This window comes from Hippoglossus hippoglossus, chromosome 6, assembly GCF_009819705.1.
Source record: "Hippoglossus hippoglossus isolate fHipHip1 chromosome 6, fHipHip1.pri, whole genome shotgun sequence".
Lineage (NCBI taxonomy): Eukaryota > Metazoa > Chordata > Actinopteri > Pleuronectiformes > Pleuronectidae > Hippoglossus > Hippoglossus hippoglossus.
In genome coordinates, this window is record NC_047156.1 from 23359111 (window position 1) to 23379639 (window position 20529).

The 20529-nt window shown below is 40.8% G+C and overlaps 1 protein-coding gene across 15 annotated transcripts in view; it reads right to left on the reverse strand.

Moving 5' to 3' along the window:
- The window catches only part of cadps2 (Ca++-dependent secretion activator 2), a 226713-nt gene that overhangs the window by 17496 nt on the left and 188688 nt on the right, over positions 1-20529 (reverse strand). For 2 of the 15 annotated variants that reach the window (XM_034587878.1, XM_034587877.1), the window contains 9 exons: positions 17999-18140; positions 16193-16312; positions 15067-15096; positions 11637-11792; positions 11158-11305; positions 8368-8382; positions 5116-5190; positions 4484-4567; positions 4274-4306 (listed from right to left, as the gene is read on the reverse strand). In XM_034587878.1, the coding sequence (XP_034443769.1) occupies positions 4274-4306; positions 4484-4567; positions 5116-5190; positions 8368-8382; positions 11158-11305; positions 11637-11792; positions 15067-15096; positions 16193-16312; positions 17999-18140 (803 nt within the window). The remainder of the gene's footprint in view (positions 1-4273; positions 4307-4483; positions 4568-5115; positions 5191-8367; positions 8383-11157; positions 11306-11636; positions 11793-15066; positions 15097-16192; positions 16313-17998; positions 18141-20529) is intronic. The other 13 variants (XM_034587887.1, XM_034587888.1, XM_034587884.1 and 10 more) reach the window with 8 other exon arrangements.

Sequence of the window (20529 nt, forward strand, 5' to 3'; positions counted from 1 at the left end):
GGAAACGGCCCTGCGGGATAGTGTTGTGTTAAAGATGGTGTAGAGCCAGTCATGGTGATAACTCTTCCAATGTTTGTGTTTCTGCTTGATATGAGCATGTGTGGCTTGTCAGTCACTTGTATCTTGGCTGTACAGGCGTGAACACGTCAACACGTGTGAGTCAATGTGTGAGACACACACTGATCCTCTCCAACGCTTTTCACTATCAGTTGTGTAATTTTAAAACACTTCACCACAAGTACCGACCTGCACTGAAGGTTTGGTTGAAGTTAAATTATTTTACCACTTCAACTTCATCTAAACCTTCAGTGAGAGATTTAAAATCTCTTGATCAGGACTGTGAGGGAAGGGGACTGATGCAGTTACTGGTCGTCTTCCAGGGGAATCATTGCTTCAGCTGAGGAGGCTGTTAACAATATGAAAAATACACCTGGAAACCAGGTGACATCTTAATCAGATCAAACAGGAAATTAAAATGGACACATGAAATATATAAAGTGCAACTAATGCAAAATAAAAATAAAAACTATTAGAAAATAGTTTAATAAAAACAGGAACACAAAAACAACTACAGGTGCTCAAACAAGCATGCCGGGCCACTAGGTGGCGATATATTTTACATCAACGATTGGTCAAATACCAGTAATATTGGGCAAGGCAGATCTCTCGTAAAAGCCAGTAATATGGTGCATTACACAAAGCAACAGTAGACACACGTGAAGTAAGCTGTGACATCATTGTTTCCTAAATGCTCCGTTTTACATGTACACACCGATTCCAAAAATGTGGAAGGCATTTGTAAAAGTCTCTGTTTGTTTTGCAAAATATCTTCATTAGTGAATACAGGATGTGAGTCTCCACTGTCGCTTTGTTAGTTGACATCAGTTAATGTTACAGTGGCAGAGACGAGCTGCTGCTCAGCCCGGAATGATGAACACATTTCATTGAGGAAGATGACATAAAAATAATAATACAAAAATGCCTGCATGCGCTTAACTGCCAGTTAATGCCTGAATGTGCTACAACACACCAGACTGGAAAATGTCTTGCACCATCATCCAACATGTTTTCACTGAAGCAAAGGCTCATTACTCTGTCGGTCATTAACAACACAAAGACACCATCCACCCAACCAACCAACCACCAACCACCAACCAACCACCAAACTAACCTAACAACCACCTAACCAACCAACTCTAGATTCAAAGCCTCATCTCTTTGTGTCAAAGGTGCAGGGGGAGGAGCCGTCTTGCGAGGTGGAGCTGTCTTGCAAAGCAGCTCAGCCCACCCCCACCCACTTCATGCCACCTGGAAAAGAGGCTTACCTGCATCAGGTTCCCTCCACACAAAAGACCAAAAGGCCAAGGTAGCGGTTACATTATAATTTCGGTGGAAGAGGCGGCTGACGAGGGAGTTTGTACTATGGCTGGGCAGAGGATTAGGGAGGTTGAGTGAGGTTGTGCTGCTCTTTCGCTCAGCTGTTAAATGACTCAGAGCAGGATGTTCTCACATCTGCTGTTTCAGGCTTGGTTTTATCAAGCGCAATGTTATATACAAAACAATGAAGAACAATACAAAATGCTGTAGGTGCTGAGAAATCACAGCAGTTCTCTGCACCTAATACACATAATTTTAATTGAATGGGTTCCTATGAATAAAGAACTGTGCCCTTGATTGTTTATTAATCTTCATAATTTGATACATTATATTTGAGAGCCCTATTAGTCCTTAATTTATTCACAAAAGGAAAAACAGGGGTTAAATTATGTGCTTGATAACTATTTGAATGCATGAGCTTTAAAGCTCATGGTGAGAGTGCATTTAGGCCATATCAGCATCACATCTTTTGTTATGGTGACAGCAGAAAAAGACATTGCTACGGCAGGTATGCAAGTTTCCTTACCCACTGACAGCAGAGGAATTTGCCTTTTAGTTTCCCCCCCGGTGGGTCATGTTCAATGTCAGAAACTCTCCGAAAATTGAGGCGCTCTATCACCTCGCTACCTTGGCATAGTAACGTGTTCACCCAGGCATCACGGTCCTTTCAGAACCTGTACTGATAAAAACCTGTCTCTACTGCAGAATCATTTGCCTCGGGAGCGACTGCTGATAGAATCCATTCTGATTGCAGACAAAAGCCAGATGTTAGCAGGTGTTAGTGTTTTCTTTAGTAGTGTAAAAGGGGCTTCATTTGAATCATGACTGTATATTGGGCATAACATGCATTAAACCAATCAGAGTGAAAGCAGATCGTCTGTGTGTGTGTAAAGTGCACTCTAACTGTACATTACTGTCTTCATAATAAGCTTGAAAGTGACATTGAAATACTGAGCGACTGACCTCAGGCCAGGTTTTTGTTGGTCTCTTTCAACTGACTCAAGATAAAGTACCAACAATCCACCTGATCACACTTCTTAAGACAGACAAGCCCATGGGTGCTCATGGGCACAAGTGCACTTGCTATTTAAACAACATGGGCGATGGATGGGAGGATGAAAAACTGTGTTAGTCTGAAACTATCAAAAACACCTTTGTTGCACTTGGCACTGCTTTGCTACACTTGTAAGAAGGTCAACACGACTGGTTACAGCGAACTATAGTGGAAAAATGTACCGCATCATTTACACTGTCTTAACTGTGATGCCCATTAAAAACACATCATAAAAATATGAAGTTAGGAAGCTTTTAATTAGGTGCAGTGATTGAAACCTCAGTTTCTCCACCTTTTGGAAAGTGTTGAGCAGAGAATATAACCACATGAACCAGGCAGACCATTGTTGTTACACTCCGCGATAATGTCTTTAACATCATTTTCTTCTACAACACATGCTCATGGAAACTAGCGTGTCCTTAAAGGAATAGTTCAACCATTCAATATTTCCACTGGCCAAGTTTAAAAATTAAACTGAATATCTTTAGTGACGTCTGTGATTGTTTTTATAATGTCTGGCTCTGTTCCATATATAATTATGTGCTTTTGTGTGTCTGGTTATATTTGTGTCCTGTGTCTTTTGCAAGAATGATCTACTTCTCCTTTCGGTTTCTAGTCTCCATGCTAAGCTAAGCAGTTGCTCTCAGTAGCTTCATCGTGACCAAACATACGTTGAAAGTTTTCTCATTTAACTTACAAAAGATGTTCTTAAAATGTTTAGCTCATGAATTTAAGGTTATGGAAAGTTAGCGGTTAAGGTGGAAAAAAGAAAAAGGGATGACAATAATTCAAGATAATTCAAGATGAGACAGGACGTTACATTGAGATTGTTGCATTAAAGTCAACACATTCAACGACTACCCTGACAAAACTGCTGAGGATACTGGGACACTGGATATCTTGATATGCTGAAAGAGGGAAGGTGGTGCAGGGAACTACCATTCATAGAAGAAATTAGAATAGTGAGAGCATAAATATAATTCAGTGTCAACCTGTTTGGGCACATTCAAAAGGATTTTTTTGTTTAAATGATTGTCGACAAATAAATCTAATTACAGCTTAACCATTGTGACAAAGAAGGGAAAAATGTTTCACTTCCCTTTTTAATCTATTAGTTTTCATTTTGGATGAGATGCTCCTCCAACGTGTTTGGATTAAAGCCTGAGAGACTGATTTTAAAATATCTATGATCCCAGTGGAGGCTTTTAAAAACTGTCAGAATTTATATTGAATAGAAGAAAAAATAAACGTGCAAAAAAACCTAATCACAGAGGAATTGTTCTTGGTAAATTTTGAGCTGTTAATCATTTTAGCAAATGAGGGGTCACCTGATCTTAGTGAGATCTAATTCTGGAGACTGAACCTCTCTCTTCTTCACACTTTCAGCATCACATAACGATGTTAACGCCTCATCGCCTTGACGCGTCAACTCATGCTTTGTGCACGACCCCATCTCCTCCGCGCGCTTTCCCCGCCGCAGCCCCTGATCCTTGCCACGCCGCCGTCGTTCATTAAGCGCTCGGCACCAGAGCGCCACCGCCCACAAACCGACATTCAAGCAAAACACATCTCAGAGGGAGAGTGCAATTAATTAGGCTTGTTGTGTGATCTTTGTTCTGGAGCTGCAGATGGAATAAAACCCCTCTTTATTTGTCACACATGCTTAACACAGTGTGATGACAAACTTATTTATATATATATATAAAAGAAAACAACAAGCACATGAGGGAGAGCAAAGATCCAGGCTGCTTCGTTTTTCACTTCTTCTGTGTGGATGGAAACATAAATATGAAAGTGACCGACAGGGTGAATAATAAAACAGGCAGAGATCGACAGACTCACAGGGACTTCCACATACTTGGCAGCAGCTTTCACCTTTTGGGGGGCAGGAGGGGCAGGAGGAGCAGGAGGAGGAGGAGAAGAAGAAGAAGAATGACACTGGAGTTCAGCTGGGAAGATTTGGTTTCCAGCAAATAACAGGTTGCCTATGTGAGTGATGAAAGAGACAGCTTGCTGCTCTATGTTTGCAGGAACAAAAACATGGCTACTCACTGTGAAAGACAGGAATGAGGAGAAGAACGTCCCTTCATCATATCTCGAGAGCTTGGAGAGAGCGCCGTCTAAAACACCGGCAAACTGCGGACGGGGGGAAGGCACAACAATTTACTGCCTTTATTTTCCCTATAAAATCAGAATGGTTTTGGTTCAACATCAAGTTCAAGAAATTTGATGTTGAAATAGTCCGTTTGATCATCTTGTATCTGAAAAACATTTCCTTTGTTTTTAATCAACATTCTGTGTTTATTAAAGGCCATAAAGCCAATTGACAAACATATACCAATAAAGAAAATCCAGATGAAATAAAATGAAATAAGTAAGATCAACATGTAAAGAAAATGAAAATTTAATAAATACTTAATGTAAGTGATAATCATTACAATAATAATAAGAAAAAACAGAATTAAGATCCAGCAAGAGTTAAAGCAAAGCAGCTAACTGTCCATTTATCAAAAGAAGAAAATTTGAATCCGAAGAATAAATAACAAAGCTAAAAGCAGTGAGGCTGGACCCAACTCCCTCCATCTAATAAAAAATAATGCTGAAAAGCATAAAAGAAAATACAAATCAAAAACAAATAAAGAGAGAGCGAGAGGATTTGATTGGAGGACAGAAAGAGATTTTACCTTTGAGATGAGGGAGGAAATCATTTCTTTGAACGACTCGTCAATCAGGACATCGATTTTGGAGTGGTACTGTTGCTGCAGGGTGGGGTGGGGTTGGGGGGGTACAGAGGTGAGGGAGAGACGTATGGCCGAGGGAGACATTGTGGGGGAGGGAGGGGGGCAAGAAGCAATATTTCATTATTTCAAAAAAAACTACACAAAGACTAAAACTGACTCCTTGCATTCCTGATACACTGAACAGGATTGTCTGAGCTGTAAAATAAAAACCTACAACATCAAGTCTACACACACACTTACACACACAAACACACCTCACCCCTCCCTCTGAACACAGCGAGGTGTGAAAACCTTCCCATCCGTGTAACGCCGCTGAGTTAAGCAGCTAATAGGACCATTATGCAGCTGAATGACATTCCCGTCTGCGCTGGAAAAGCGAAGGAATCTGAAGGATACTTTTTGTGCGTCTCCCTACAATTAGAGCAGCCTTGTATTTCTCTAAAGCACCGGTCCAGCTGCGAGGACCAAAGGCTCACACAAGATTCAATTAATCCGCCATTTCATGTCTCGTTTTACCCCCCCTCACCACCCAAAAAAAAAAAAAAAAAACATATTCATGGCACCTTTTCCCTTGAAGGAAGGAGAGGAAAAAAGGCTGGGGCTGAGCACTGAAAGGCAGCAGCAGCAGGGGAGTTCATCTCTTGGCGACAATGGCCTTTCACTGGCCGTCTAAAGAACACCCAAATTAAAAATTTCAATCAACAAAGCACACAGATCGCTGACAAATTGTGGGTCCAGGGAGGTCAGCGCTGCCAGCCCTAATTCTGGGTTTTTTTCTCCCCCCCCCCACAAGTCCGCAAAATGGCAGCTCCTTTTCAGCGCGCCAAATCTTTCTGGCAAATCTTGAGAGCTTTTCTTTTATTCCTCTCCTTACGGCAATTAACATCACTGCATTCGCCTTCTTTTTCTCCACAAAGGCATTCGAAAAAAGCAGAGAGGAGAAGTTGTGCACAGTTAAACCTGAAAAGAACAATTATTGCTTTTAAAAACATTTATCTGTTCATTGAGCTCCAGCCGCCGTCGCTGCTACTTCAGCTCTGTGAAATGTTTTAGATTCTGAACCGGGTCATATTTTCAATACGACCCCGCCACTCTCAATTTAAATTACCTCAGCAACAAAATGGCTGCAGACAAATTAGCATTTTCATTGATTTCAGTTAATCACCCCAATTTAACCAGGGACTGTAAAGGAAGAATTCATGAATCCAGCATGAAAAAAAACTAGAAGAAAAGGTGAAGAGGAGCGAATTTAAAAAGAATATATTAGTGAGGCAAATGTTCGAAGGTCTGGACCGGGGTCAGACTGATATCTCTTAAAAACCCCTCAGACTGCTGCTGTCCGGTCAGAGGTCAGGGGGCCCTCATTCACAGCAGCTACTGGCAGCTGAACATTGCATCACCTGAGCCACACACATGGAAAACTTGCAGGCCGGCCAAGAGATGGAATTTCTCCCGTTGGCTGTTGCTCTTTCAACTTGACTTGGCTCAAACGGTTTCTATTGCTTGATCAGAGGCAATCACAGGCAATATTTCTGACTTAGCTCATTTGTCGATAGATTGACTGACTTTCCAGACACCTTTAGCACCTTTTTTCCAAAAGAGTGCCTTGTGACAAATCTAACGACTTTTTGGACAAACCTCAGCTACTTTCTTTTGAAGATAGTTTCTAGGACTGTCATGCGAGCAAGAGGTTCACCTCTCTCTGCATCTACGCTGTTCAGTGATTGGGCGAAAGACAGAGCAGCACTTTGTTACCCAGATGGAGGCTGTGCTCTGGAAGAGAGACAAAACAAGAAAGATATTCTGTCGCTCTGTGAGTTAAAATTGAACTCATGTGTATGATGATTTAACAGACACTGTAGTGAAATGGTCTTGATAGTGAATGCTGGTTAACATGTCGCTTCAGTCCCTTTTTACTTGTTTAGCCATCTGACAACAGAAAACCGTGTTGATGAGATCAGCTTTATTATAAATACTGCTACTTCATATTTTCTTTACATATATGTAAAGATTGTGCGGCGTAATGGTGTCCTGAGCAGAGAATGAAGTCACCCTCCCTCTGAAACGGAGTCCGATAGTGTGTTCATATAAGTGCATGTGCCCGATACTGTATGTGAGTCCCTGCCTGTCAAACCGTTCACCCTCCCCATGTGAATAAAGTAAGATTTTTCAGCTTCATTCGGTAGTGACATAAACATGATCATCGTCACACATTACTGTCTATGCCACTATATATTATGTATATAATGTATATTATATCTGTACAGGAGAATAGTGCCGGTCTAATTCCACATATACTCTCTTCTCTCTCTAAGCAGAACCCAAGGTCAGGTTATAGATAAAGGACCAACCAACAGTACATTGTAGTGTCTACGCTCATGGACTTTCATATCCTATTCAGATGTCCAAGACAGAGAGGCACCAATTCAACTCTTTTCTGCATTACATCAGTAGCAAGATGTAAGGACACAATGTGATTTAGTTATGCATATTAAGGCTTAACTATCCAATAGGATGTGAACACCTACATGTAACATGTGAGTGACAGCAATTCTAACCATTCATGGATCTGCTGTTAGAATGGGGGATGCAAGTAGAGGGAGATATACTGGGATGCTGAGGGAGACATCTTCAGACTTGGGGGTGACACTTGCTCATGTTACTCTGTTAGCGTTTGTTTCACCTTCTGGTCTCCTTGATGCATCAAGTCTACATTAAAATCTTCTGCATAAGACATCAGCTGCTGCCTGAGTTCTCCTTTCACCAGCTTTTAGAAAACGTCCATTACATATTTTCACCTAATGCTGGTAATACGATTTTGATCAAGTCTTCAGGTCCTTAAAGGCCCCAACACTGCATGTTTTTCAGTTTCTTTGCTCCACCTATAAATGAGTAGCTGGACCAAATGTATTCAATCAATCAAAAGGTTTTTAGGCATAGTAAGGAAAGATGTAAAATATGCAGTACAAGGGCTCTCCAGGACCACAAGTGAACGCCACTACAGCCGGAAAAGGCTCAACCGCTTCAATAAAAAAACCTTTTCAAGGACCTTAAAATGAAGATACCCACTGTCCCACAATCCTACCATGTGCTTAGGTTTGAGTTATAATAATATGGGCACTTCTTTTTTGATGGAGCTCATGTGGAGAGGTGTGAAAGGAAAAAAAAGGTGATGAGGCGATGGATGAGACTTACCCATTGTTTGTCAATCTGGGATTCAAACAATGATGTGCAGGACACATGGACATGGTGTACGAGGAGAACATGGGACAAAGAAAAGAATGCAAACATAGTCAGCCAATCAATAGAAAAAGCAGTAACATTAAAGTCCAGTTCAGGTAAGAGTTATAAAGTCAAACATTATCATGTTTTTCAGTCTCTGTGGGTCTTAATGCATCTTCCACTGTTGGCTTTGAAAACATGGAGAAACTAGCAGAAAGCAGACAAGTTGTAAATATCTTATCCCTTTGAAAAGTCCCTAGAACGATTCACTCCTTAATCTAAAAATCGGAACATTTAATTTTCAAGGTTATTCTGTTTTTGGGGTGAATGAAGTTCGGCCTGACAGACTGAACAGCTGCTGCGTTTGGAAAGCCAGAATCACTTTGTCCCTCTCAAGTGGTTACAACAAAATTCAAAGATTTTATTTTTGTTGCTATGTCCATTTAGGATGTTAAACCTGTTATTATATCTTAGTCTGCTTGTGATGCTGCTGCTGCAGGAGAACGAAACAAAAGGAGGACATTTCCTCTTAATAATGAGCATTTAAACAAAAACACCTTCAAAACCTTTTAAGTAAACCTTGCCATGTTTACAGCCATGACCTTGGTAGGGTCAGGTAAACATCTGAATTTTGTATGTTGTGGACACTGTAAACTTTGACCCCTAAGATCCTGATGTCTTCATATGATGTCAATGTACCTGTGACGGCCTTGGCTGGTGAAAAACAGTAACTTTCCAATCATAGCTTAGCGACTGTAGCTATGTATAGTAGGTCTGTCAAACTCAGTTCTCCACATGTTGAAGCAGTGGGCATGAGTACGTAGTTAGAGTGATGGTGGAGCAAAAGTTTAAGAAATGTATTATCTCTGTGTTAATAAAATGCTTTGCTAACTAGCTTACTACGTACAGTCGTCACTTTTGTATCTACCAACTCATAAAAGGGTCGAAAATATACAACAAGTTCTTGTATCACGAGACTAGACTCAGAAATGGGAGCTTGTAGACCCTGGATTTCAATCAAGCCACGTCCGGCATTAACAACCCCCCCTCAAACGATAAGCATATCAAACATAACTCATATCCTCTAATACAATCTATTTATGATGTGCATTCAGACTCTCAAAATGGACAAAGGTTTTGTTTGGGAAAACATCGATACAGATTGCAAACTTGCCTTGTGCTAAACATATAAACTCACCATACTCACTGTAGATATCGGATATAACATTTTTTGCCCTTTTCCATTTATTCTTTACTAGTTAGCTGATTTGTATTTACTTTATTTCTACCAACTGAATCTGTCAACTAATAAATCAATAAACCTGTAATTCAGGACTATAATTACAGAATATCTCACATGGGAGCATTAGAATTTGACCGTTTGATGAGCTGTGTATGTTGCACTATGACCCCACCTCCTTCATTTTCTCTTTCTTTATTGTCGCGCTTGTTTGCCTGAAGTGATCTTTGTATCACATCATGAGAAATATGAAATGAAAACGTTGAACTATTGCAGCAGAACCAGTGTGTATGTGGAAACCGTTCATGTGTATAAAGTTGGTTGGTATAATAGTGTGTCTCTCTGCAGGCATTTATTCAGTAAGTGTCAGCAGGAATAAATGGACAGATGGTGTTTTCGAACTGTGGCGGCAGCGGCAGCGGCTTGCGGAAACTGTAGAGGAGAGGAAGCTGAAGGTTAAGAGAACAGCGAGCTTAGCTCTCTGTCAAGACTGCCGGTGGCCAAGGGTTTCGCTCTCAGCAATGCCAAGGCTGCTGCCTCACACAGGCTTCACGGTCATCCATTTAACAGCTTGTGTCGAGCGTCTGGCCGCTTCAAGTGAACACAAATACACCTGAACTCCCCGTCTGCTGGATGTTCGGAGGGAAACAGTCACGTTTTAGTGGCTGGTCTGACTTGACCTGTTCAGTATGAAGGCTGAAAATAAAAAGACGGCAGAGGATTTTTGAAGCTGACGGACCTTCTCTGACGATGAACTGTGAGATGTGAACTGAAAAATACAAACATCCATCCATCATATGTGATTTTGTCTGATATTCAGCCAAGACCTCTTTTATTAACACAACAAATATTCAGCTAGTTCTGTTTATCCTCTTGTTTTGTATTTTTTCAATGAATGAGCACTAGTTTTTTAAATTGATAATGGATTAAGAGATCAGGGCCTGGTCAAACCAACATTTAAAGCAGAAAAAAATTTACTTTTAATGGAGTCACTGTAATAAGGGGATTCTAGTCAGAGAGGTGGAGTAAATCTGTGAGGAGTTCAGTTTTGGTGAACATGGACACGGTAGGTTGGACAGTCCTCAGCAAAACCCCTTTAACTCAATGCACCGATCACAGCTAAGCACAAACACACTTTGGCTTCCTGATCATGTGCACAATGTTGTTTTCATTCTCGAAGTACAATCTAAAAAAATATATAGCTAATTGTAGAGGGTGGATCACGGTTTGTGAAGACCTAACTGTAAGAAGATAACCAAAATATAGGGACACCCGTATTTACATCAGTCCAAATGGCTGGATGGAAGTATGGCCTGTTCAAAGGATCCCTGCCTGTTCAAAGGATCCCTGCTCTATTATAATGTAACTTCCAGTATAGTGCTTTGATTTGAATTCTGAGATAATTCTGAAATGTGCTTTCTTGTTTTACGAAAACATTGTATGACTTGTACAGGTCTGACTTCCAAGCCTCCATCTGGGGATACTTGCAATGTGATCAGTCATTGGACCAACCGTGAGCTTACCTCCTGACCAGTATCCAGCACACAGAGTTTGGAGCACTGCTTCTTGGCGTCCATCAGCACATTGAACATGGTGCAGACTGACAGCGGCACCCGGAAGTCTGTGGACTTACTCGCTTTTTGCATTTTGGCATCAAACGCTGATTTTGTTCTTGAGGGATAAAAAACAAAGAGGTTTTTATGACTTATGTTCCCCCGAAAATGAGCAGAATTCATATAATTCATGTACAAGTGGGACAATTTTGTTGTGACAGCTTCTTTTACAAACACATTGTGTATTTTTAAAGATTTGTCAATGAATATAGCAAATGAAGTTTGACGTTTTGGATCTTTAGTACATGTAAAAGGTTAGTTTTCAGGTGTTCTGAGACTCTCAGGTTAGAAAAAACAGGAAGTCAGTGTGAGGTACCCAAAGAAACCGTAAGAAAGATTGTGACAGATTTGAACCCTGGGGTCCAGCTGTGGTAACCTCTCAGTCTGACCTCTTGACGCAGGCCTCCATCATGTCGCTGGCCATCAGTTTGAGTCTCTGCTCCAGATGTTTGGCAAACTCTGGCTCTGGCCAATGGAGGTCCAGCACGAACATCTGTAGAGCATCCAGCTTCCAGAACAAATCCTCTGAGGTGGCGGAACCATTACTGCAGAGACAGTAGAAGGTTTTTTTAACTGTAATGAACAAACACAACTTGATCACTCACTTTAACCATGGACCTGTGGATTTTTCCTGAAGCTTATACAGGTAAAAAAAAAAAAATTATTCATATGCTGTGTGGGATGATGTCATTTTGACATCACTATGAAGTCAATCAGCATTGTATGGTTGGAGTACATCCAGCGCTCACAAGGTGAGCATCACACACTCCAATGCTTTGTATTACCTCCACCAAGGTTATGTTTTTACCGCTGTCTGTTTGTTTGTTAGCAGGATTACACAAAAACTACTGGAAAGAACTTGGCAGAAAGACGTGGTACGCCCTCAAAACACATAAATGTGCACTGCCTGACAACTGCTAGACGACTTTTCCATGAACTACTCGCTAACTTCTGTCTATCGTCTCTTCTTCAGTGTCGATGCTTCTCCGACTTGTGAAGATTCTGGTCATGCACAGGGAGAGCACAGGCAGGGTGCACGCAGGCAGGCAGGCAGGTCAGTTAGTGAAGGACAGGTACGCCAGCCAATGATTAAATTTGTGTTTATTAGAGACACATGGCTTTTTATTTTTGTTTGTTTGTTTCAGACGACTTTATATACTGATGGCTATAGGGGCAATAACCCAATAAACAACAACTATGAAGCATTGCCATTTAATACCATATGTGCTGAGATTCTGACAACTGTGTCATAAATTATTTCAGCCAATCATTAATTTAATGTTCACATTGTGGGGGTGTGATAAATTGTCTGTCTGCAGCAAACTGATTTCAGGAGAAGGATTGAAGGAAGGAAATATATCTAAAAAACCTTTTTAACATGCACATGTTAACGTACATAAGTGCTTTGAAGGACCAGTGGTCAGAGAACACATCAGTGTCCTCAGAAAAAGACTTGTGTGTGTTGAGGCCCTATAGTGGTTCTTCAACAGGTTTTGGTTGTTTCTGATGCAGAGCTGAGTGGTTTCAGTCAGTAAACACAGCACGAGGCTGAAACAGAGACAGATGGACGTCTCCCCGCCTTCTCCTCTGCGCACAGGTTTCACAGCAACACATGGTAACGCTCTCCGCCACCGACATCCAAGTGTACAGCACCCAGCTAGAATGACAGCCACGGGAGGATGGAGGTGGATGAGAAGGGGTGGTGGTGGGGGGGTTCAAACAAGTGCCACTCACTCCCTCACTTTCTCACTTTGCCTTTAAAAGACTGTTACCTTAACAAGTGGCGCTCAGGAATAAACGCTTTGGGCTGAGTCCGCAGTGCAATTAAACGCTCTGTGGCAATCCCCCTCATGTCTAATTAGCGGTGCTCTTCTCTGAGCGCGCTCCGCCCTGCTCCCCGGGGAGCGGGACGATCCCACTCGCCCGTCTGTGCTCACTAATGAAGTGCCAGCTTTTTTTTTCTCTCTCGCTCTCTTTTTAATGGATTGAGGAGGGCCAAATGAAGTGAGGTAGAAGAACAGTGCGGTCCGTGTTGTGGGAAAGGCTGGGGGAGTCGGAATGAGGAGCCTTTTTAAGAAAGACACCCTCAATCAGCCTCCAGAGACCCCCCCTCCCACCACCATATCCCCCATGGCCACCAACACTGACAGCTCAGCTTCACAATCTCGCTGTAAAATACACATGGAAACACTGATGTCTCTAGAAATCAAGAGCAAGCAGGTGAATCCAGATCAAATGATCTTTCTGATATTCACAGCTAATTCATCGAGTTTATAAAATAAAAAAAACTGACCATCCAAAGACATTCAGTTAAGGATCACAGAAAACAATCAAGTTGAAACCAGAGCATGTTTGGAAGTTTTGCCTGAGAACACACAATGTCATGACTAATACTATTAAACCAGGACTGTACTCATTCAACCAGCTGCAATTGACTGTTGTATGCACATAACGCTGTATGCCTTTTAGTTATTGTTCCTGTTGTTTATTATTTATATTGTTAAATTGTTTATTATTGCACAACTTTTTCAATCAAAGCCTATCTGGCAAAGATGAAAATTAGCCATTCGGCTAACCATGAATGTTAATTAAAGGACAATGTCCCTCCCAAATAAAGAATAAATAAAAATGGAATTGAAATTGAAATGGGATTTATTTAAAATTAATAGGAATATTAAAATTACTAGTATTAAAAAATACAGAATACAATACACTGTATTTCTTACTATGCACATTTCCTGTCTCAAGGCCACAGTAAACAGAAAAATCTATGTTTCCATACAAAGGTAAATCCAGGGGTCAGTGACTCTCTGAGGTTTCTGTGTTTTCCAGTGTTTAAAGGGCTTTTCTCACTCGTGTCGAGGGTTAAGGGCAGAGGATGTCACACCTTGTACACATCTAAGCCCGAAAAGGCAAATTGTGATTTGTGAATACGGACCCTACAAATAAAATTCAATTTGACTTTGAGTTTAGTGAATTCTGACAAAAATATGCTCCACTGACACGTAGCTCAGAGCAGTTGCCCAGTAGCAAGCCGTCTTGACAGTGTTGAACTTTGGAGCGGAGATCAGGGAGGACCCACAATGGAAACAGCCATTGTAGCTTATTAGCAGTGATACACCATTTTAATTATTTAACTACCTCCTCTATTAGATTAAAAACTGTGATAGGACTCAATGATAAAAATAAATCTTTTAAAATTAAAACAAATTGTAGTCCCATACTGACTAAGATAAAGAGCTGCTAATCTGCATTATTACTATTTTAATGGATGATTTAACATTTAGCAGAGGTAAAGACAACAGAAGGAAAATCAGCTAAATTTAGCCAAAACATTTGCTATAAAATTAAATTGTGTTAATTGACTTATTGTGTCATCATCACTTACTTTTATTGATCCGTGATTTCTTGACAACGGTATATTTAGTTGAGAATGCACCCTGCTTGATGTGAACATTCCTAATCTTTGTGTTTGTGAAGTTTTTTTAAATTGTAATATATTTGAGATTATGGACTTGGCAAAAAAATCTAACTTTCGTGTTCTGAACCTGCTTAAATATACACTTTAAATTCCACAAACTGTGTTTTCCAGAAAAAACATCTTTATCATGATCGCCCCTTACATACATACAAGTACTCCACGTGAGCTTTGACCTGTTGTTACTGGCAAGCAAACACAACCTGGATGTTGTTCAGTTTGTCCTTTATATTTTGTCACGTTTTGATACTGTGGCACATTTTGAAGGTGAAGAGGAAAGGGCAGGTTTTTGTTCGATAAGAACTTTCTAACGTGAAAACACAGAACATTTCTCAACTTACAAGATGTCAGGTAGATTTATTCCTTGCAAGCTGCAACACAAAATTGAGGTGATGTATTATTATAGCACTGACATTCTTGACATTGTCATATGCACAGCACCAAATCTTCACCGACAAACACAAACCTCCCTCATGTGCTGAGTCTGGCTCATTAAGACTGAATAATGTTTCATGCTCTTCTGTTCACTCAGAGATACCTGCACTAAAGTTGAGTTGAGGGTATTAGAAAATACATTTTCTCTTTAACAAACATGCAGATTAACAGAAGCAGAGCTGCTATGGCACTGGGGAGCATTCAGGACAGACAGCAGACAGTCCAGGCTAGAGGTCTTCACCCATACCTGACCCCCCAAAAAAACCAAATACCTGACCTGAACTGTTCCAGGTCTGATTGGAACACTTAACACTTCAGGTCAGACCTTTGTCCTTTGTAAAATGACTTGACCCTGTAGGACTTGGAACAGTTAAACATGAGCAACACAAGATGAGCGTGGTGAATACAATGCTTGCAGTAAGTGCGGCAGCACAAGCTGAAACACCTATTACACATTCAGGTGTGCAGAGATATTTGAAGTCAAGCCATGGGAGACATGGAAATTCTGTCTGGTTTTCTCTGTCAAGTCTTATGAAATATGTGCATGATGTATTATTGAGAGTTGTTGGCACTCTCACCACGTGAGTTTTGTCCGGGCATAGCTGCTTCAACCCACAGTCCGAAGACATGCAGCATAGGTTTACTGGTGACTAAATAAAATAAATAAACTTTAACTTTAAATAAACAGGTGAATGTGATCAAGAGTGTGTCCTATTCCCCAATGTCAGCAGAGAAAAGGAAACACGGTGGATGGACGGACAAGTAAGTGAGGAGAATGGCCTGGAGTGTACCACTATGTCCAGAAGGTCACAGACAAAGAGCTCCACTCTGCCTTCAAACCAACTGGAGGCAGATCAGTAAATACAGATTGTACAGTTTCTGGGTCTGTTTTGGTGCAGGTCTGGGTCTTTTTCTTGTTGATGGATCCCAATCAGTAAATTACTGTTGTGCTACAACCTCTCAGAGTGTGTAAAGACCTCTAGTCCAGACCACGGTGGAGCCTCTGAGGCGTCTACCCCGCCTTGTACATACGTGTTTTCACACAGCGGTCCCATCCAGGCCGGTGCTGAGAAACTGGGCATCTGTGGCAGCGTTAGTGGAAGGCTGGGGACTTTGGGAAGAGGAACATTCGCTAAATTGTTTGTTAAGGACCTGTCAGTGGTGAGGCCGATCCATTGCAGAGCAGGAAAAACGTTAAAAGAATAAAAGACAAAGAGAAAGAGAAGAAATAGTGAGAGTAACAGTTTTTCATAGCATGCACGCACGCACACAACACACACACGTTTGTACTTCTATTTTAGTGAGGACACTCAATGGCATAATGCATTCCTTAGCCCCTTATCCTAACCTTAACCTTCCAAACTAAATGCCTTACCCCAACCCTAACCTAAACCTAATTCTAACCCTAACCCTAAAACCAACCCTTAACTATCAAACAGCACTTTGAAAAAGTGAGGACCGGTCAAAATATCCTCACTTTCCAAAAATGTCCTCACTGTGCAGGGTCTATGCTTAAAATTGTCCTCACAAAGGTTTAAGTACAGGGACACACACACATATACACACACGCAGAAGAATGATAACATATAATAGTAGCCACTTGTTTTGAAAAGCAAAAACCAATAAAAGACGAAAAAAATCAATGCTGACTTCTATTTATTCTATTTTCTCTCAGTTGGGGTGCTTTTTGTTAACGAGCACAGTTCAGCACATCTTCACTGACTGTGTCCTTGCTGTGTGTGTCGTACATTCAGCTCTGCCTCCTTTTGTTCCTGTGGCGTCCTGTGCAGCATTACCTTTGTTCCAATTCCTCATGTTTTATTTTCTCTGTTACATTTCTGCAGCAGACGGTATTAAACCTTGACAAACCATTGTGAACACAAGGTGAAAGGACAATAAGAGACAGCTTCTACACTGATACTGACCAAGAACATGTAGAGTTACGTCAGATAAAGAATATCTCTTTGTACACACGGATATTCATAGAGAGATGTAAATGAGTAAGTGAGCCAGTGTGTGTTGCAGTTAAGGTTTGTTCATATAGACTGTGTGTGTGTGTGTGTGTGTGTGTGTGTGTGTGTGTGTGTGTGTGTGTGTGTGTGTGTGTGTAACTGTTTTCAGACATGCGCTTTGGAGGATGTCCACACACTTAAGTCCCGACATTGTCCGGAGCATGCCTTTCAAACATGAGCAACACAGCAGGAGATTTTCTGCTCATACGTGTTCACAACTACACAGAATTCTCCGCAGTGTTCAGATAGGATGTAACATATAAATTCTGTTTTTGTTTACAGCATGTCAACTCTGGCGTTTAAGTCAGAGTCTTCTTCGTGTTTGATACTCCTTATTCATCCAAGATATTTGTATTTTTTTTGTTTCAGTTTTGAGTTGGTCACATGTGAGAAACATCATTAAAACTCACTCTGCACTCTACGTTTTGGAATTTATATAAAATTATATATATATATATAATTATATATATATTTATTTATACAAAATTTAGATTACTGTATTTCAGTGTAATACAGATTATAGCTGATACCTACCCCTTGAAATAATTTTAAAACAAACTTTAGATACAACCAAGGTTTCTAAAGAAAAAATAAATCCATGCAACCAGAACAAATAGTTCACAAAAATAGGGGGACACATATGTTGCTCTGAATTGTGTCTGAAGCATTTTCTTAAAACTGAAAATATCGGGTTGAGCCTTGTTGATACATTGCTGTCATTACCATTGGAGGATTCTTCAGTTTGCAGCAGCTGGAAAGAGCGCTGCAGTGCACAGGGTGTCTAAAGCTAAGACTCATGGTGAGGAAGGAGTGGGCGGACTCTTACTTGACTGACTGCCAGGTTTCCTGCTCGAAGCCGCGGTGGATGGACTGGGCGATGGACGACTCCATCAGGTCGATGTAGCGCACCACCAGGGGGACGAACAGGTCCTGCAGGTGTTTGTGGAACGTCCCGTTACACAGGTGAGCTGTTGGGGGGCGGAGACAAGAGATCATGTAAGAGTATTTATTCACATTTCCGATTATTTTCATGAAAATTAAAACAGACACGATGACTTTGCCAACCCTGTCTGGGGGGGGGACTCTATCTCAAAAAGATTGATTGTAATTGACTGGCACCCCCTGGCACCAGCGACCGCTCATGAGTGTGAATCTGGAAAGCGGCGATAATTTTCAAATCGATGCTGTAACTCAAGGCAAGTATCACTAATGCTTGTTCTATTCATTTGTAACAGCAAAGAATGATGTTCTACTCTACTCTACTCAAACGTATATTACATCGATAATGTTTTCTTTTATGGACATAAAGTTCTGTGGCTCAGCAGGTCGTTCAGATGAGATGCTTCAATCCTCCAATGTCATCAGCCTGTTGGTGTTTGAATGTGATTACAACTGTACAGTACTTTAGATAAAAAAGTTATGACAATATTTTTTTTTATTACAAAATTCACTTCGCAGCTGAAGAAAGGTTCAACAAGCAGACTGTCTAATTTGGTGCGATTTGGGGACGTGACACATTCCATATTTATAAACTTTGAAAAGAAAGACCGATCAGCACTCGGTCACATTCAGTGACAGCTGATCAGGTTGATTTTAGTCTGTGCAAACTTTAGTCTTATAAACTACAGCAGTGGTCAGCAGCTGGAACAAGTCACGAGTCAAAAAATCGCCACCAGATCCTTTTTGATAATTTGGTCATTACTATTTCACAATATCGAACTGAGACTTCACACAACATTCATGGAATCACTTCCTCTATAGCAATGTCTCTACAAAGTGAAAGCACAACAGTTGTTTTGTTGCTGTAATGCTTATCAAGCTGGATTATAGAGCTTTTATTTTGAAAAGGGTTGAACTTGGGTCTGAAGATTGTGTCTATGCTTAACAGACCTCTGAAAGAGACGACATCCAATGAATAGAAAATAACATCAGTTCAGTAAATAATTCAAACTTATATATAAACCCCACACATGAGCAGTAATAAAGCAAATTCACTTTAATTTTATAAAAAAGGTTGACTTTTCTAACTTCACTCTGCACCAGAGACTGTTAAAACATTTTAAAAGCTCTACACACAACGTCCAGCACACAAACAGTAAAAAGTGACAGTATATTGTAGAACTGTTTGAGGAGGACTCACTAATGAAAATGAATAATTCTGAAGTAGCTCCAGAGCAAAAACACAGGAAAAGAGAACAGCTCTTTCCAAACAGACAGGTTTAGAATGGGCACTGCAACTATAAAGACATAAAGATAACTAACTACACCAGATGCTTATCAGTCTCACAAAGGTAGAACCAAGTATTGCAATAGTGAAGTGCCTCACCCACCCACACCTCTCAGGTGTGATTAAGCCTGTCACAGTCCTCAGTGACAGTAACAGTCCACAGTGAGGAGAGACAAATAAACAGTGTGTTGGGTGAGAAGCGAGCAGGCCGGTCTCTCAGGACTTCATTAGTTTTAATTCCTCTCGCTCGGCTCCATCATGATTAACACTAGCCTTTTATGCCCTCCGGAGAGCAAAACCCATCTCCCTCGCAACCGCTCGCCTTCACACGCTGACAATCAAGTGAGCATTTAAATAATCCACAGAACAACTGAGAGAAAATACACTTGTCGGAGAAAATCCTCAAAGAGTCTGGAAGCATTATCACGTCACCTGAGATCAGTCAATCGGTGGCCACTGCAGAGGTTTTGTTGATTTTTCTGAATGGCTTAAATGGATAAAAGAATTGCTGTGAACAAATAATAAGGTCAAAGATGTTTCATATTTAATCATCGTGAGGTTCAGATAAGGCAACTTGTAAATCATCTTTATTATCCTCCAAACCTTCTTTTTTTTTCCTTTTCATTTTGTCACCCAAGTATCAGATTGGATATAAATCACTTTCCTCTCACTTTAGGTGTAATTAACAAGGAGGGAAGACCTCATTTGTGTAAATAGTCAAAACTATGATTTAGCTCGTTCTGTGTTTCAGCTCCGTCTAATGCCTGATTACACTCCAATTCAAGTCAGCTAATGTTGTGACACTTGGAATAATTACGGCATTAACAGAGCATGGTAATTAGAAAAAATATATAAAAGATATGAGCCACAAAAACAGAGATTTGTGGCTTCTTCACATAATGAATTGCTGAGTTTTTTTGTTTCCAACAGTGCCCTTGGGCTGTCTGTCTGTCTGCCTGTCTGTTACTGTATCCAAGGTACTTTGGCATCAGCCATGTTAAATAGCGCCTTGCATCTCGCCAATTCTCTGCTGGCACTGAGACAAAGCCTCGGCGCCGACAGAGGGCTCGAAGAGAGAGGAGGCAACGAGCGGAGATTTTTCTCCAGCAGTCAAATGAAATCTTAAGAGA